Below are 20004 nucleotides of genomic sequence, written 5' to 3' on the forward strand. Positions count from 1 at the left end.
TTCATTATAAACCTATTTACTTTTTGCCAGTAAACCTCTGCCACTCTCACTGTAGATTTGTTCCCTCAAGAACCCTCAAATTAGTTATCTGGGGCTAAAAAGGGAAGGTGGCGGAGAACAGTCTTCATGCAAGTTCACAGTTCTCTGGACTCAACTCAGTCTCAGCATTACAGTTTCTGCCCCTATCCTGTAAATACTAATAAAAGGAGAAAAACACCATTGCCCAATACTATCCTCATAAAAAGCACAGTTTTGAACTGAGAGATCTTACATTTTCCCAAATGCCTAGCTACCTAAGAACATAGTAATCTGAATGTTTTCCTGCTTTGTTTAAACAATAACTTCTCAAGCAACTCTTAAGTCACAAGAATTTTATGTGTGAAATGTTCTGACCTAAGGTGAGTCATCCAAAGAAAGCTGGACAATTTCATAATACAGAAATGGTTAGTTATTTAAGAATTAGCCCTGATTGTTTGTGAACAGTTCTATAAAAAGATCTGCATATGAAGAAAATTTGTGTCTATGTTACTATAGAACTAGCTTTGATAGCTTGGTAAAAGATTTTCCCAGAAGCACTTCAAGATCAGGGGGTGAAAGGACCAACCCTGCAACAAGGCCACAAATCTAAGAACAAATTTAACCATGTTAAAAATTTATATTATACCCCACCATGTGTGCAAGAATGTTTATGGTGTAGGAAAAAGGAAGAAAATCTAAAAAAGAAGTGGTTTAGGAAAATCTTTTATTTATTTGAGTATATTTCTTTGCTACCTTTCCAGGACAAGGCTGTTCTGGAAGGTTTGCAACAACCTTCAGCAGAATAAAAACATGAGAAAAATAAAAATCACACAACAAATCAGTTCAGCAGCAATAGTTTAAAACTGGAAGATAGCATAAAACTTCAGCAAGCAATAAAACACCACTTCAGCCAGAAAGAACTTCAAAAGCCAGAAAACTGTAGCCCCAATTAAAAAAACAAAAAAAAAATGCAATGGCCAGCCACCACCACACTGGAAGATGGTCTGGAGTAAAACTCAAAAGCCTGGGGAAACAAAAATATCTTAACCTGGAACCTAACAAGCAAAAGGGTAAACACTAAGCAAACCAGAGAGGAGAGCATCCTACAGCAGAATGCCATTAACAAAAAAGCCCCATTTCTGATTGCCACCTACTTCACCTATGTGTGGATGCTGCCATACAAAACCTTAAGAGGCAGGCAGGATGATACAGGAGAAGATGGTCCTTCAAATACACAGGTTCTGAACAATTCAGGGCTTTAAAGGTGAGAACTAGCATTCTGAATTGTGCCAGGAAACAGTTATGCAGTCATTGCAAGTTTTTAATATACCACAAATGGGCCCCCCAGAAAGACCTGTGGGAGGGGGAGGGGGGTCTCACTTCCCCTTCCCACTATTTCTTCTCTCTCTTCCTGGAAAGCTGTGATGGCCTTTCCCTGCTTCTTTTTCTCCTTCATTCACCAGCCAACCTGCCCATTTTCAATTTTCCCTCCTTCACTTCTCAGCAGCCTCTGTCTAGGAAAACTACGTCCAAGTTGCACAGCTGCAATGCCAGGGAACCTGCAAGGACTTGCATGAGGCACCTTACTTTCCCCCATATCCTTTGCTTTTATTATTGGGGGGAAGGGTATCCCCTCCCCATTTTTTATTAAGATTTCGTATTTTTCTGCAAACCTTGGGTGTTCTTTGTAGAAAGCTCTGTCTTATCTATTCATGGCTTCAGTCTGTGGGTTTAATCGCTTATAGAACTGGATATATTGACAAAGAAAAGAGGAAATGCTTTGGGAAGGGGGATATAGGAAAAAGTGAGGTGCCCCCACAAGTCCTTGCATATTCCTCACCACACAATTGGGCCTGGTCCAGCAGCCGGCACCATACAGAGTTTTCCCAGGGACAGGGTGCCAGAGGGAGGGGAAAGGGGAAAGCTGAAGACAGGGGGGCAGAAAAATTTAAGTTGCCTGGTCAGTGGAAGGAGAGAAGAAAGCAGGCAAGAGGGAGATGCTACAGGGGCTTTTAGAGAATGGAAAGAGATTTCCCCTCCTTGCCAGTCCATGGGGATTCCCTGCTTGTATCTTATAATGCTGCAGTCACATATAATCAACCAGTCAGAAATTAAATGTGTTTCATGTCATGATTATTTCTCTTGCATTAAACAATACACTAGCATATACAGCACAATCCATCCAGATTTAAAAGCAGTTGAGGCTCAATTATTTCAACAGAAGAGAATGAGGCATGTGCTTAACATCTGCTCTGAAATTAATGGAATGTTAAAGTGCTTAATTCTGACTGGACTGTGCCCACTGAATTCTAAAGTAAACCAGATTCTTTGAACTGATAGCAAGTAAGATACTAGTATACTGAACATAATAAAATGCATAAATTTTGCCATTACTGATGAGACTTAAGAATGATTATGTCATGGTCAGTGGCAGAAAAAGCTGGTGTGGTATACAGAAGAAGAAGGAGGAGGGGGAGGGGAAGGAGGAGAAGGAGAAGGAGAAGAAGGAGGGGGGAGGAGATTGGATTTATGCCCCACCCTTCACTTGGAGTCTCAGAGCAGCTTACAAACTCCTTTCCCTTCCCCTCCCCACAACAGACACCCTGTGAGGTGGGTGGGGCTGAGAGAACTCTTGACACAAACGGCTCTTTCAGGAACAGCTGTGCCAGGGCTTGTGACAGACTCAAGGTCACATCAGCAGGTGCAAGTGGAGGAGTGGGGAATCAAACCCGTTTCTCCCAGATTAGAGTCCGCACACTTAACCACTACACCAAACTGGCTCTCAGATGGGCATGTTGGCCAGGGTGTGGACAATTCAGTTTCAACTGTAAAGCTTACAATCTCCCAATTTACCTCAGAGGATGCTTGTAGCTAAAAAAACTCATGCTGGCTTCTTGGAAGAGAAGATACAAAATTAATTTAAAAGCTACAGACAAGAGAACTCTGAATGGATGCTGCACCACTGGAAGTTCACTGGCTCTCAAGAATAAAAAGGACATACCAATCTACTGCCTAGCTAAAGCTGCCTATAAAAGAAATCTCATTAATACCTTGTCGAAGCTGCAACATTGCATGACTCCAAGATGCTCTCCATCATCTCTCGGGGCTCGATATCTTGTTTATATTCTGGGTCCTCCATATTTTCTTCTTCTTCTGGCAGTTCTGGCTGGTCAAGCTTTACATCATCATCCAACAGATCGTTTATCTTTTTAAAAAAATCAGTAAAATTAAATGTCCCCAAGAAAATCAGATTAGTAACACCTTAAATCTTTGGGGAAAGTGTGATTTATTGTAGTCTATGGTAGAGGAACAAGCAGAAATAAATTTAGGTTGCCTGAGAATTTTGTAGTATAATGTATAAAACCCTCTTATGAATAACAGGGGGGGAAACTGAAGCTAAGGAATAGGCAAGGCTGAGGAAAACTGAACCAAAGCAAGACAGGAGAGTGGAGTGCTTGGAATGAAGATAAAACTGTACAAGAACTGGTCAAGTGGAATGACAGTTTAAAAGCCCAGGCAAGTGAAGTCAATAGGAAGGGAACAGCAAAAGAAGACAAACAGCAGGAGACAACCCAGACAAGTGAATTCATAGGTCCATACAGCCAATGATGGTGTGACCTTCTGGAGACTCTTTTTGCACAGGAGCCAAAGTTCAGACACTTGACATGCTACACCCACAGGTCTAGGTTATGCCTTTTGAGGCCAAAAAGTGATCTGCAGTTACTGTTGTTGAAAGAGGCAAGTACCTCTGTAAACTGAACAGTGGCTTGCTTTTCTAACACAGGGAAACCTATTCATAAAATTAAAGGCTTACTTGGACACATTATTTCCATAACTTTGGACTAAGTTCCAAATGTTACAATGTATCAACCAAGTACATAATTAACAAAAATAATTTCTGAAGCACCATTCTTCATCATGTACATGTACAGAGGGTGCACGAATAAACTGTAGCTTTCATGTTCATGATATAGTAATTCTTGCTGCCAAAGAAGTAAGCTATATTTCAGTCAAGATTCTGTGTAAATTTCAAACAAGGTTTTGTGCCTACAAATTCCATATTTTGCTCCATTTGCTTCCTCAGATCACAGCACATTCTCTAGACTGATTAGGAAAGAAAACCAGAGTTCATAACAATTAAAACTGGGGGGGGGGGGCTGTAGCTCAGTGGATGAGGTTCTGCTTTGCAAGCAGAAGGTCCTAGGTTCAATCTCAGGCATCTCCAGTTTAAACGACCAGGCAAGAGCTGATGTGAAAATCCTCTACCTGAGGCCCTGAAGAACCACTCTCAATCTGAGTAGACAATACTGATTTTGTGGCAATCCAAAATGAAGGTTTGCTAGTAAGTCAAGAACATAAGTGTAAACTAGTGCCAATAATACATTTTTTATTTACAGCAAAGTATTTTATTAAACGAAAACAGTACTTTGATACTCTTACCTGCTCAGTTATTGAACTTAAATCATTAGATGAGAAATCCTCCTCTTCATTTTCAAAGAGCTCATCATAATTCTCTAACAGTCCTGCCATAACTCTGCTAACTAGTTCTTGCTCTTTCAAATCCTCCACATCTGTGTAAATGCTAAGAAAAAATGCAAGAATAAAGTTTAGGATTTCCAAAATGTATTTTCCAAAGGTTACTAATAGTTGCCTGCTCTAAGGATATTTTTCCCCTGGGGGGCCTAAATGCACATTCTGCAGATTCTGAGCTTGTGTGTCCAACTGTATGTCTCTCCTCTTTGTTCCCAAACTCATAAGTGTCATCAAGAATAGTTTCATCTTCAACCTTTCCAGATGAGGAAACCACCTGTATCCCACAGGTAAAAGTCTTAGGAACCAATCAGCTACAAGCATGTGACAGGAAGTCATGTAACATCATAGTCTCATGGTATCAGAATAACAGGACAAAGAAGGGGCCAAAGTTATGACCTACCTCACTAGTCTCAGTGCCAGAACTATGCCAGCAATGTAAGAGAACGAAGGACATTATAACACAAGCTAAGCACTAGGTGGTGTACTACAGAGGAACAAACCAACACAAGTAGATTCAGAAACCATCCTCCCTGCAAAAGCTCTCCCTTGTCTTTTTTCTACCTTTCCCCATGTCCAGCCACGCCTACCCCCACCAGGCAAGGGAAACCTTTCGCAGGGGGTTATGAACCTGCCTGTTCTAAAAAGTAATCTTCACTGAAGAACAGTCTCATCTTGCTCATCTCAGCATATATATGAAGACAAATGAGGCATGGTGTTCCGGCTCTGTATGCATACACCTTAGCAGACGGTTCTTCAATAAAACAGCCAACAAAGCGGCTCTATAGGGGCTTGTAACTCACTAGCTGCAACTCTGTGATCCACCTGAGGATCAAAACCCATGGGATGAAGACCAGTGTGTTCCAGAGCAGCTTCCAGCACTGCACGATGAGCTACAAATGACAGCAGCCTCAATATGTGTACAGAAGCACTTGGTCACATTAATTAATCTTGGGATAATAGGCACAGTAAACAGGAACCCTATTTTTTTTTAAAAAAAAACTTATATTCCACTTCCATATAATTTTCTATTATAATACAAAATGCAGTGTTCAATAATACACATTAAAATAAGTTAAAAATTTAAGCAGCTTGTAAATTAGTATAAAAGGGTAGCCACTGTAGAGTAGAAGAAGGTTAGTTTTATACCCCACCCTCCACTACTCAAAGGAGTCTCATAGTGGCTTACAATCTCCTTCCCTTCCTCTCCCCACAACAGACACCCTGTGAGGCAGGTGGGGCTGAGAGAGCTCTGAGAGAGCTGAGACTGACCCAAGTCACCCAGCTGGCTTCATGTGGAGGAGTGGGGAATCAAACCTGGATCTCCAGATTAGAAGCTGCTGCTCTTAATCACTGCACCAAACTGGCTTTCTATTGGAGTAGTGATTAGAGCACTGGACTAGGACCTGGGAGATCCAGGTTCAAATCCTCACTCTGCCATGGAAGCTTGCTGAGTGACCCTGGGCCAGTCACATACATACACACAAACCTACCTCGTAGGGTTGACGTAAGGATAAAACAGAAGAGAAAAATGTAAGCCACTTTAGGTCCCCATTTGGGGAGAAAGGCAGGGTATAAATTGAATAAATAAAATAAAACTTGATTTTTATATTAAAGAGTTGAAAACATTTAATAAACAGTGAACTTTGGGGTAACCATTTTGATCAAATGTGCTTACTGCAGCAACCTAAACAACAATAAAACAAATTTTATGCAGAGAAAACTAAAATTTGTTCTGCAAATCTCCCTGAGTTTAATTAGTTTACTGCTGATAACTGTTGACCTTTTAAGTGTGTGTTGTTGTTGTTTTTTTTCCAGTAATTTAACTGTCAAGTTATTTAGAAAAGGTCATAATGATTACTGCAAAGCTGCATTAAAAGCAGATAACAAAAGTCTGTAGTATCTAACTTACTGAAAGACATCGGGACCAAAAACTGCAGCCAAAGAACTTGCAGACCAAGTCTCTTCATGATGTGATGCTACATTAGCTAAAAATCTACACAGAAATTTTAACAAACTGTAATTAAGAGGTGGAAGCTGCTGCAAGAGGAACCTCAACTTTCTTCCAAATTCATCTTCATTATAATCTGTAAAGTATAATGGAAGAATTGTTAATCAAATTGTATGCAAGCAGCTAAGCAGTACCTTTTAATATTTATTTAATACAAGTTTCATTTCAGTAGCATCAAAACATATGAAATCAAGAATTTATTATGTTTATTTGGCAATGCTGATTTCAAACTTTAAATCTAATCTTGAACAGCATGTAAGCGTTCTCATGTACATATTACAGACCTGCTTTCCAACTTATGTACTCTTCTGCCTTCCCATACCACTTGTCACTTCAACAAGACTTTCTATACATACCAGCTCTAATTGTTTCCACTTATTCCCAAAATCATGCTACCAGTCAGTGCACAAAGAGAGATTATACACAGTTGCTGTAAAATGGATCTACACAGCCCTGAACAAAGGATTTCTTTTCATATATATATATATATATGAGATTCAAATGCCCCATCTCACAACACCCAATTTTGCAACCATTCAGATTTTACTTTTAAAACTGTCCTTACCATATATTAGTCAATTGTGCTAACCACAACCAGAGTATTGACATGCGTAAGAGCAGCTAATTTGGGGTAATGAACGATCTGTCTTTTGCAGGAGACATACTAGAACCATGTTAGCTACCTTTGGAAAACATACTCCTGTAGACGGACTGTAATTTGTTTCCCATGGGCAGAGGACCACAAAAATATCCTTGGGAAACTAATGTCTGTACATAGACCAGTGAAAACAGGTTCCTTATCCGTAATTATTTTCTTCAAGTGGTCATGTCTGCCATCACACATGAGTTTTGTACCTGAGAAGAAGCCACTCAAGAAAATTCTATTTTATTCTTAAAACTGGTGATCAAATCCCCTCCCTTAAAGGGACACCAGAGACACTGCGTGAGGTGGCAAAATCCAGTTGGAAAGTGCATTGAAAGTGAATTGAAAGTGGATTATTTAGTGTGTGTGACCGCAGCCCAGGACAGACTTCATGGCACTCTTCTCAAGAAGGGAGGAAAGTGCATTCTATAAAGGCTTTAATAAACTGGCACAAAAGTTGTGGTGTAGAAGAGACGTGTCAAACTCAATGGCATAAGACCCAAGAGTCTGTGATGTTAAGACTCCCAAGTCAGCAGAAACAGTTTGAGTCTGGTTCCTATTGGACAGAAGGTTGCGAGAATATGAAGCAGCAAGCTGGATGAGTCAAAGGCTATGTTTAGCTTTGGAAGAAATTTTGGTATTGCCATACTGCTTGTAGTGCAGATAGTATTGATACTTGGTTGTGAATGGTTACATATGGAAAATCCATGGCAAGCTAGGTCTGCAGGAGACAGCACGTCACACTTGCAGGTGGACACAGGGATTGACGGAAAGCCAATTCTTATTGTTACTACTTCTAGACTACTTCTTCATGCCACCAGTTGAGAATCACTGACCTAGCAGATACACTTCAGGTGGCCTTTTCCACCTGTTGTCCCTTATGCCTGGAACTCCGTTATAATCCTCTCCTCAAAACCACTTTTCCATGAAGCCACTGGTACAACCCCTTAGTCTCTACTGAAACCAGGCACAAGTACATGTCACTGGACACATTCACCTCTCACATTCACCTTCCTTCCCTGCTTCTTTCACCTCCCCATGTCCAATTTTAGACTGTAAGCTCTCCACGGTAGGGACCTAACCTCTTATTAGTCCATAAAAGTGCCATGTCCACTGATAGCAGCATATTAATACATTATACTAAAAAAGCACATTAGATGTGCTACCATGATTTACCAGATTACACAGGAGAAAAGAGGTCTTGTGCTACAGTTTGTCTTTCATATTCCTAGTTATGTACTGTGTAGCACACATTTATCTTCAAACCTTCTGTAATGTATGCTGTAAAATACTAACAGCAGAAATACAAGACAAATGTTTCTAGTCATCAGGTAATGGACTGCTTACTGCAACACTAAGCTAAAGAGGCGAGAAACTCAGAAAAGTGTGTATAAGGGGGCAGAACATAGATTTTTGTAGCAATGTAAACAAAGAAAAAAATGAGTACATACATGCTCATCATAACTTTACATAAGAAAGGTGAACTGAAAGTGTGAAATCACAGTTAAAGATAGACTGAAGTCCTATGGTACTCAAGGACTGGTAACACAAAGACATGTCAGACCAGCAAAGAAAGTAAGAATATTTTCACATAGATGTGAGTAGCAGAAATTGTCTGAATGAACACAGTGCCATCTTTTATATTGCCACTGCTCCCAGATCTGTGAACAAGATCACCAAAAGAGGAAAAACAACAGTGAAAACTGCTCATCTTCTCAATATGACTATACTTCTAGAGAGGGCAACCGATCTCCACCATCACACAGCTTCCATACTTGGGTTTTATGCAAAGGATAATAACCCAATTTGAACAAACATCATATACTATGTGTTGGGGGGGGACAGGATTATACCTACACATTCCTGTCCCTTTCCTCCAACATGCATAGCATTTAAATTAGTTCAAACCAAGCCAAAAGTTGCAACAAAGTTCTCTGCAAACATATGGAATGACACAGTGGGGGGAAACAGTCATTTATAAAGTATCTGATTTGATCATTTCTTGAAGCTATTTAAATTTTATTAAGATTATTCCACTACCTTGAGAAAGCTGTATCAAATGCATATGTAGAGTACCAGGAATAACTGGTTCTGGAAGTGCTTGAAGAAAAAATCTAAGAAGACTAATAGCTGAAGGTACATCTGCTTCTTTAACCAGGTCCACATCTTCCCCATTATCATATCTTTGCCGAAGCCACTCAACTGTTTCTGCATTCCCATTGACTTGAAAAAGTCCCTCTTGCTCTAGACCTCCTTAAATTAGAAAGAAAAAACAAAAAAAATTAAATTCATTACTCCATCTGGAGTTCAAGGAGCTATGGCAGGACTGTAATGTTTTGAGCAAATAAATAACTCAGTATAACGCAAGAAGTGACAGCAGCAGCAATATAATAAGAGATGGGACGTCTGTTGGAAGATAGGCCAGTTTTTCAGGTACTACCTAGCTAGATGACCATCTGCAGTTACTACTATAAAGCTCCACTATTCTACAGAAACCTTTTTTCCTATATGAAAAGTTTACTAAATATTCCACCCAAAGCAAACAAGGTAAGATGCATACCACCCGCCACCAATGAAAGCACTCCTCAGTCAATAAGAATATTTTCTCAAAACCAAACAAGGGCTGCAGTTCTGGTAAAACTGCCACCACGTTAATACAGCAAAAGTTAAACTTAAATCTTTTGTTGCTGTATTGATTTTATTGTATTGATTCTACTTTGCAAGCCAACTTGACCAGATGTCAAAAGTTAATGTGCTCTTTGAGCGGATGACAGGTTGGTCAAGAAAGAAACCACACAGTGCTGGAGTGTGAATCCTCAGAATCCCAGAAGGTAATGTGCTAACACCAGTCCCCTTAACTAACACACCAGCCAGCAATCAAGGGACTGTCTCTAGCCCACCCAGGTTTAAGATCAAGAAGTCAACCCTGCAAGGTGCGATGCTTGCAATATGAGTTCCAAAACAGTTAATCTGGTAGCTGAAGCCAACAGAGTAAAGTACTAGATTCAGATTGAACCCCCACACCCAAGAACACCAAAAATATAAATGGTTATTAAAAGACTGTGCAGGAATATACACTGTAAGAGCGGTGAACAGTAAGGTTCAAATAATAAAAGCTTAATATCTAAACTAAGCACATTTACAAGCATTGGATTTCTTCATCCAGATGTTACCTAACAAGACTGAGCAACACAGTTTCAAAATCCAAATTCCAAAGCAGGTGTTTCAGTCATCATGTCCCACCTGGTCTAGAATCAAGAAGTATCCCAAAGAACGATGTGATCCAGGCAAAGGGCAAAAACTAAAGATAAACAGGTTACTCAACTGTAACTGATAATCTTCGAGTGGTGCACTGTCACACACTGGGTTTGTTGCAAGTCACACACTGGGTTTGTTGCAAGAACACAATCAGAAATGCAAAGGTAGACTTCCGGTTTTCGGTGCTTCAACCATGGCTGCGTCTCTTGGCTCCTCCAAGAGACGTGTCCCATGAATTGGGGATTAGGAGGGAGTGTGATTGTGCTCCTAGCCAGGGGGCTTTGGAGAGCCCTACCTCCGGCCGTCAGCCTGTACGGGGGGCTGCTCTCTGCCCCGAAGGTCTTGCCCTGATTCCTAGTATTGGATTCGAAGCGACCACCGGGACAAGCGCTTGGAGGTTTAGCGATTCTCTCTGCTTGGCGTGATCCCAGGGGCCATCTCAGGACCTGGTGGATCGATTCAAGTACCGATGAGTGATTTTTCGTTGAAACGAGACACCAAAGCCTAGATGTGAAGTCCCCCTACTATAAGTGTGTGGGGGGGAATGCCCTATCTCCCGACGTTTTAAGCGAATGCGAAAGCATGATTGGAGGGACATCAAATTGCAGCAATGGACTGTAGCGGAGTTTTTCTGAAAAAAAGCTGAGCGTTTAAACAGACCTTAGAGACTTTGGCATTCTTTCTCGGCTAATGTAAACATCCCCAAAATATGGCGACGAAAGGCGAAGAGGGAGATGGAACCAATGTTTTCTTCAGGAACAGTGACCTAACCATAGACTGTCTTTAAAGTGAATTGTGGGCCCCCTGGTGGCTAAAGTGGAGTAGTGACCTGGATCTGTACTAAAAGTGGCTATATTTTTAAAGGGACAGTATTTGGTGCACACTTTGATCATAGAAACTTATGAATGGTAAGGAGATTCTAAAGTTTAGTTTTCTTGCGGTTGGATTGCAAAGCGGATCAAAAAGCAGTTTTTTGGAGTAAAGGGCTGGTTACCCCAACTTCACAAGATCTGCTTGCTAAGAGAAAGGCTGGATTCTCCAATGAGCATGTTTTTAATGCAACAAAAGGAAGGACTCTTTTGATTCAAGACGTTTAAGGAAGCGAAGCTGTCCCTGGAAAAAGGAACTTGGTTTATATCACGAATGGACAGATCCAGACTTATAAAAGCTAAAAGTTAATTGGAAAAAGAAGATACATCTAAGACGGGAGAAGATAAATTGTTGTAATGTTCTTACTGAGGGAACATTGGTTTTAAAGATTTTGCCTTATGGGGGGGGGAGCAAAGCATAAAAGGAGATGCCAATTTTTCTTAAGGGCTGTGTTTATGTGTGTTCTAGCTTTGGAATTACTTTATGTCTAGTCTGATAAGCTGGTTTTGTCAACAGAAGTGATGATTGGCAGACACTCTTCATGTTTGAAAGTAACTGAATAAGAGTAACAACTATGTTTTAAACATTGTAAAACCTCCACACTTGGGTTTTTAGTTAGGTTCTTTTTACTTTTTCCTTTAGATTGTAGAATTTTCCCTTCCCAATTTCTGTTGTAGTTTTATAGAAATGCAAATAAAAAATTCCCCTTGGGGGGGCCAAAAAAAGAAAGAAAGAAAAGAAATGCAAAGGTAAATGTATGTGGCTAAATACCACAATTTTGTAATTTTTTAAAATGAGAAATGGATTTTAGGACCACTTCGCCAAATCTGGTGTCCTTCCTAGCCTTTACATCAAGAGCATAATACCTTGCAAATGTGGAGGATGAAGACCATGTTGCTGCCGCACAAATGTCCTCCAATGAAACCCCTGCCATAAATGCCGAAGAAGCTGTAGGTGGACAGGTTAAGGTCTCCCCGCTAAGCGATAACACAGTTCAATTGCAGAGGAGACTCATATAGAGAAACGTTGTCTGGAAACCGGCAAACCTTGTAGTGGCTTCACATAACAAACAGGTGGGTATCTTTTCTGATAGTGTCCTTGATAAGTAAAAAGCTAAGGCACGACAAACATCTAACATATGTAACACTTTTTGCCCCTCATCTCCTGTTGTAGAAAAAAAGGAAGGTAATGTTATCATCTGAGCTAAATGAAAGGGGGAGACCACTTTAGGAAGAAATGAAAGGTCAAGTCGTAGCACCACCTTATCCTGACGGAACAGTGTGTATGGGGGAATCCGTTCTCAATGCACAAAGTTCACTAGCCCTGTGTGCTGATGTGAGAGCTACCAGGATCGCCATCTTCCAGGACACGAGTTGGAGAGAAGTCGAACCCACTGGCTCAAACAGTGGTTTGATCATCTGAGCCAAAACAAGGGATAAGCTCCACGTCGGTACCAGTGGTTGTTTGGGGGGGGGGTTAACATTTAGGAGACCTCTAAGAAAGGTCTTGGCAGTAAGGTGGGAGAAGATACTCCTGCCACTGTGCAACATGTGGTGAGCCGCTATGGCTGCCAAGTGGACTTTGACCGATGAGAAGCTCAGGCTGGATTGGTGTAACTTGGTCAAATACATTAGGATCAATGCCAGAGAAGCACTGGTAGGACTGATATCATTCTCAATAGCATAGGTTTTTTGCGAAAGAACATCCCCAGCAGGAGGGTGTCTGTAGTGGCCCACCACCGAAGGGATTTTAATATCTTCACTGGTATGCATACCCCTGAGATAAGGGTGTACCGTGACCGGGTTGTGATTTCGAAGAAACCATAACTGCAACGGTCTCATTCACAGTTTGGTCATAGGTACCACCGCAGTGGTGGAGGCCATGAGTTCCAGTAATCGTTGAATTGTCTTGGCTGTTTGAATCCGACAGGTGATTTCTGCTACTGTTTGTAGAGTGATGGCTCCGTCCATTGGAAGAAATGCTCTTGTCAAAGTGGAGTCCAGCAATGGAGTTAGTGATGACTTGTCCTGGCTTATGCAAAGGCCCAATAAATTCAGAAGGTTGAAAGTCTGTCCAATGTCTATCCAAAGCTAGTCTGAGGAAGGGGCTACCAGGAGCCAGTCATCTATGCAGGGAAACACAGTCATTCCTCGAGTACATAGGGCTGCTGCAACCATTGCCATGCACTTTATGAAAACCCAGAGGTGCTGTGGAAATTCCGAAAGGCAATGCTCTGTATTGGTAGTGGGATCATCCCACTACAAAACGTAGATATCGATAATGCTGTCATGGTATAGTTATGTGAAAGTATGTGTCCTTGAGGTCTATGGGTGCCATCCATGCACCTGATGGGTAGGAGTGGAATAATGGAATTCAGTATCAACATTCAGAACTTCGTTTTTCTTGAAGTGTTTGTTCAGTCCCCGAAGATTGAGAATGGGTCTCCTATCCCCATCTCTTTTCAGGACAATAAAGTACCTTGAGTAATAACCTTGGCGGTGTTGTGACTGTCGTGCGAGTTTGATGGTGCCTCTTTCTAAAATACTGTGCACCTCCTCTAGAAGCAGATGTGATGGGGGTGTGAGCACAAGATGTGACATTGGGGGTATGGATTCAAATTCTATCACATATCCCATCCATACAATAGTGAGAACTCACTGGTCATTGGTAATGCCTTCCCAAGCATTGACATTTTCCCACAGATGGATTTGTGGTGTTGGTTGCAACTTGGGTTCCTGAAGAGTAAAAGAGATTGTTTTGATTGGTGACCAGCTCGTTTTTGAAGATGTTGGCTTGGCTTTGGGCTGGTATGGTTGTTTGTTATAAAGTTTGTCAACATTTCCATGATTCAGATGGAACCGGGAATTAGGGACAGCAAGAGTACAGTAACTTCAATGACTTTTGTCTAGGGAATTCCTGGGTTGATCCTGTAGCAATGCCTAAGTTTTTCGTGCATTTCCAATTCTCATCCACCATCTTTAGTGCATTATCTGCAGTGGTGTCTGCTGTGGTGTGGAAAAGTCCATTCCCATCTTCGATTTTCTGTTTGACATCTGGCTGTAATGAGGGTGACCTGAGCCACGCATGTTGTCTGAGTGCAATCGATGTCACCATAATTCAGAAAAAGCATCGTATCGTGTGTCTCACTGTTGTTATCTGCTGTTTTGTGGCCCTATGAGATTACTGGAGCAGGGCCATAACCTCTGGATTGGCATCGGTCTGGGTAGTGGACAATAATGCCTCCAAGTTGTTTGAAATGGTGAAGTTATATGCCGAGAAGTAGGATATATATGTTTGCATTTTGGATGCCATCAAAGTAGCAGAATACATCTTCTTGGTCATGCTGTCTATTTTATGCCCTTCTCTATCAGGGGGTGCTAGATGATGGGCCTGTTTAGTCTTTGAAGATGAGTGTACCATCACCAAATTTGGTTCAGGGTGAGATTGCAAAAACTTAGCATCAGCACTCTGCACTTTATACATGATTTCGTACCGTTTAGGCACTGCTGGTGTAGATGTTGGTTTCCTAATGTCTTGGAGATGTCACTGATGTAAGCTGGATTCCTAATGTCTTGGCCATGCACCGGAGTAAGTCCAAAAAAACCTTTAGTATTCTGAATGGAGAAGAGATCGCCCTTTATCACTTTCTGGCTCCATATGAGCCATGCTGTCTTCCTCCACCTGGGAACCTGAACTCTCCAATTTTATGTCAGAATTTTGAGTATTATTCAGCCCCATTTCGGAACTCACGACCACATGTGCAGAAGATCTACCTATCTGTCCTGCACTATGAAGGTCATTAGGATGCCTTTCAGATGTTTGGGTGTTTACTGCATGGTCCCAAGCTCTAGCTGAGTGAAAGCAACCTGATCTATGATGTGGGGATTGTATCGCTGAGATTGGGATCGGGACCGAGATCTGGAACATCTATCGTACTCCGTCGTAACAGAGATCTAGAGTAGAACCGCTCATAATAGGTGTGGCGGCAGCTAATGCCATGATGGTAACTTGACAGTCTCAGCTCCCTGGAGCGGCAACTCCACCGTCCTCCATTTCTTTGGTGCTCCAACGAGGACTCACTTGTTGACCAGCATGACTCTGACAGGGATTGATTTCCTTGGTATTCTTGGGTTCTCCCTTTTGGAGAATGCATTAATGCAGGAGTTGGTGTCGAGGAGCGCGAGACACAGTCATCTTCTGCCAAAACGAGCAGTGGCAGGACCAAGTGGACAGACGGGGGATGAAATGTCATCACCAGCTCTTGACCCTGTGGTGGATCTTGTTATGTAGCTTACTGAGGTAAATCGATGGATATGAGGCTGTCAATTACAGCAAGGAAAAGAAACACGTCCAGCAAGTTGGTAAGGAAGGGATTGGGGTGGGGGTGGTGTTTGCCTCAGTTCCAGGCATGCGCAGTGGATGCCTGCTCCCCGGGGACTGGGACAAGCCCTGCCCAGAAGAGGTCTGTCTTTAAAGCTTTTAAAACTTCTGGAGAGGGTCTGGCGCGAGCGCAAAGCCCAGTGTGTGATCTGCACAGAGACCACAAAAAAGACCTTTCTTTATGCCAAACAACCAGCATTGGAATGATTCTAGCTGACCAATCAAATATACAGCAAAATTTAGTAACTTAACCAATCAGGTAGATTGCTAACCAGGTGACTTAGTCAATCAGGTATATTGCCATCATGAGACCATGTACTCTGCAACTGTACAGTGGCTAATTAAGCAAGCACCTTCTCCCACCCATAGGTCCTTGCACTAGTGAGATGGAATGTGTAGGTGAAGTTCCTCTCCAGATTCTTTGGCCTTGAAACTGCAAGGCCTAATGGTCTAGCCAATACTTGAGTGGACTCCCTTCTGTCCTTATCTTATTCTCTGAAACCACAGCCAGCACCATCTTAAGTTCTCGGAGATAAAAACTTGTATAATTTTTGTGCAGGCTTCCAGCCTGAACCAATGTTTTGGAAAGATAACAGGCTGGTAGGCAAGCCATTCTCTTGACAAGCTGACACATATCTTCTCTAAAATAAATCAATAAATAATATTCTTAAGCTCAAAACAAGAGTGAATAAGTGAACAGTATATATGCATCCACATTTCAAGCCAGTGGCTTAATTATAACCATACTTACCATGTTCCTCAATATAGTCCACAACATGGCGAACTATGAATGGAACTTCATTGCCTGGCTGTCCTTCCTGCTGCAGTTCATCAAGTGGAATTCCAAATATTTTGTTAGCGAGAACAGAGTTGCAGTTACTCAAGGAAGGGGAGGAGCTCTTCCTCATATCTTTATGCAGCCCAATATCAAAGCTGTCTTTCTGTAAAATAAACAGTTGAAGACTCATATCCTTTAACGAAATGCTATTTAACATATGAACACCCATCACTTCATGAACACAGTGGCAGGTGATGAGATGACACGTACGTGTACAGAGTAAACACCAATGTAACTGTGGGACACTAGCTGTCACCATGAAGGTCCCTTCTGCTCTGAGGAAAGGAGGGCATCTTGTCATTGGTGATTCCCAACTGTCCATCAAGGAGGCAGGACTACTGTATCCTAGGTAGAAGTCACCTATTGATTAAGTTCAGTAACTCCCAAAGCAGTACCTCTGCTAGAAAAACTTAAGCAACTCTCAACTTATTAAACGTTAGAGAATCTTGAAATGGAAACAGGAAGCTTGTGAGGGGAAGAACAGAAAAACTGAATTATGCCTCCATTAAAGGTAAGGTGCAGCAAGATGCCTTCCCTCCTTCCAAGCAGAAAGCACCCTCATGGTAATTACCAATGTTTCATTCTTGCTCTAAGAAGGCAGGCATCTTGTCATGGGACTTTAAAAAGCAGTTGTATCCCATGTTGAGCAGGTAGAGCTAATTGTTCCACCTAAACCATGTTCTGCAGAACCCTCCTGCCAAAGGCTGAATCAGTTGAGGCAAGGGTATTCAATTATGTAATGCTTAACAAAGGAACAGACAGATGACCATGTAGGTGCCTTGCAGAACTCTTTGGCCAAAGCCTGAGCTTCCAGTGCTGTATTGCTAGCTGCACTTTGATGTTGTAACCTGGAATCTGGAGAAGAATCTGCAAAGATGGTGGTTGTCTGAGGCAAAAAGATCCACTACCAGTTACAACTTGGAGGAACACCTACTTTTTAAGTGACCACTAGGGATGAGCATGCGATTTGGTTTTTTTTTCTTTTCAATATTTTTTATTGAAATTTTTTAGAATACATTCCAGTACAATATAATAACAAAATACGTAATCCAGCATTACATAAACAGCTTAAACATAGGTTAGGTGTATAACACATGCTACCTCTAAACCTAACTAAGTTTTCTTACTTTTTCTTTTACATGTCTAGATATGAGAAGTCAGATGTATAGATATCCCTAGTTGAATAGCATTATTTTAAATTTTGCATTGGCTATGTCTGACCAATACACCAGTATTGTCTGACCACAAACCAATACACCAGTTCGCAAGCCAAACTGGTTTGTGAGCCAATTAAAGTTTGAACTCCTGTTTCAGTTTAAAGCTTAAAAAGTGGTGGGGAGCAGAAAGCAAGGGGTTTAAATGGTTCCAAGCCATTTCACCCCCTTTATGCTCCCTGTGGCATTTCAAGGGGGGACAGAAAGCAGGGGTTTCAATAGTTCCAAGCCATTTAAACTAAACAGTTGAGCTGTTTTTCATGAAGAGCAGAAAGCAGGGGCTTAAATGGCTTAAAGCCATTTAAAATGCTGCTTTCTGCACTTCAAAAACCACCACGAACTTCATCAAAATTCATGGAAGCTCTTCAGTTCACGAACATCACTCCATGAACCCCAAGCCACAAATTGAATCCGACGAATCCGATCCTGTGTCAAAGTCCGAGCGGCCCAAGGTTAGGGATCCCACTCCCAACCTTTGATGGGGCGCCATTGGTGCCAGCATCAGAGGTTAGGAGTGCTCCTGGATGCCTCCTTAACAATGGAGGCCCAGGTAGCAGCCACTGCCAAATCAACCTTCTATCATCTTCGGCTGATTAGTCCCTTCCTTGAACGTGATAACCTGGCAACAGTGATCTATGCAATGGCCACCTCGAGACTAGACTGCTGTAATGCTCTCTACATGGGGCTGCCCTTGTCCCAAATCCAGAAGCTACAGCTAGTGCAGAATGTGACGACCAGGCTGTTATGGGGTCTCCCTTTTAGAGAGCACATTCAGCCTGTGCTGAAAGCACTGCACTGGCTACCTATAGCATACTGGGTTCGCTTCAAGGTGCTGGTTCTTACCTATAAAGCCCCTATATGGCCAGGGGCCTGCATACCTGAGGGACCACTTTTCCCCATATGTTCCCCAGATGGTACTGTGATCAGGTTCACAAAACCTTCTTGTTCTCCCTGGCATGAAAGACACCAGGCTGGCCACAAGTAGGGCCAGGGCCTTTTCTGTGGCTGCTGCGCTTTAGTGGAACAAACTCCCGGAAGACATCAGGGCCCTGCGGGACTTAAAATTTCACAGGGCCTTCAAGACAGAGCTCTTCCACCAAGCGTTCAAGTAAGAAGCCACAGTTAATGGCCTACCATCAAGTCATGAAATCTATTCTTACAATCCACTTTGGCCACCTGTTTTAACACCTCTGCCCATACTACAGAACAAAACGCTAAAGAACTAGACACCAGTCGCTATTTTCTCTTATGGTGGCCGATCGGACAGCTTTGCCATTTCATGTATGTTGCATTTTAAATTATTTGAACTGTTTTTAATTTGTTTAAATGGTTTTATTGTTTATGAAGGCAAATGGTCACCCTGAGCCTGCCTCAGCGGGGAGGGCGGGGTATAAATCAAATAAATAAACTGCCCAAAATTTGTGACCATCCCTAGTGACCATTCATTGTTTTCCATGTCATCAACTCAGCCAATCCACTTAAACCACTGTGAGGTCTATGGAGGCTGAGAAATTCTGCGGCATCAGGGCTTCAGTGATGGACTGAAGGGTCTCCCATCATAAAATGTTTGTGTACCACAAACTCTTACATCTAATATTGCACGACAGTCCTTATTCTTTTGGGGAACCATGAAGAATACTGAATACAGACCTGATGATCTTTTGCATGAGGGAACTTGCTCTATAACCCTGATGTTCTTGAGGTGATACAGGACTTTTGTAGTTCACAGGTGCTTTTCCTTCTTTTTGGACCATGGAGACTGTAGGAATCATTCTGGGGGAAGGACAGTGCTTGAACTCTGTGAAGTAACCCAACAGACCATGTCCCAAACCTATTGATCCACATGGGATAAGTTCCATTGCTGATGGAACTAAGCTAACCACCACCCAACTTGTGGGAGGATGGCATCAGGATCCTCTCTGTTGGGGACTGTACCAATTGTCAGGACTGAAGGGCTGGTTGCCCCTGGCCTGGTTGTAACCTTGCCTGGCTTGTTTGCACCTATGCCAGTTGGGTCTGTGCTGGTCATTTCTAAAGAGTGGAAGAGTGTGTTGGCTGTAAAAGGAGTGAGATGCGTTAGAGAGTCTGTCATCCCTTTTATATGATCTGGGCATGACTTTCTTTTTATCCCTGGTTCCTACCAGGCTTGTCACCCTGAAACAGAAAGGATACTAGGATCAGTTTAGATTGTCAGCTTGTCATATGCAGAACTGCAGATTTCTGCACACTCCCACTGCTGATG

General features: G+C 42.0%; 1 protein-coding gene across 1 annotated transcript in view; it reads right to left on the reverse strand.

The window, feature by feature from the left end:
• Positions 1-20004, reverse strand: part of FAM13B (family with sequence similarity 13 member B) — a 98774-nt gene that overhangs the window by 58585 nt on the left and 20185 nt on the right. Inside the window, exons 3-7 of the mRNA XM_015413799.1 lie at positions 16462-16651; positions 9243-9455; positions 6461-6635; positions 4459-4600; positions 3069-3223 (exon numbers count right to left, since the gene is read on the reverse strand). Coding sequence (XP_015269285.1) covers positions 3069-3223; positions 4459-4600; positions 6461-6635; positions 9243-9455; positions 16462-16651 — 875 coding nt within the window. The remainder of the gene's footprint in view (positions 1-3068; positions 3224-4458; positions 4601-6460; positions 6636-9242; positions 9456-16461; positions 16652-20004) is intronic.

Source organism: Gekko japonicus, unplaced genomic scaffold (genome assembly GCF_001447785.1).
Source record: "Gekko japonicus isolate JY-2015 unplaced genomic scaffold, Gekko_japonicus_V1.1 scaffold863, whole genome shotgun sequence".
NCBI classification, from domain to species: Eukaryota; Metazoa; Chordata; class Lepidosauria; order Squamata; family Gekkonidae; genus Gekko; species Gekko japonicus.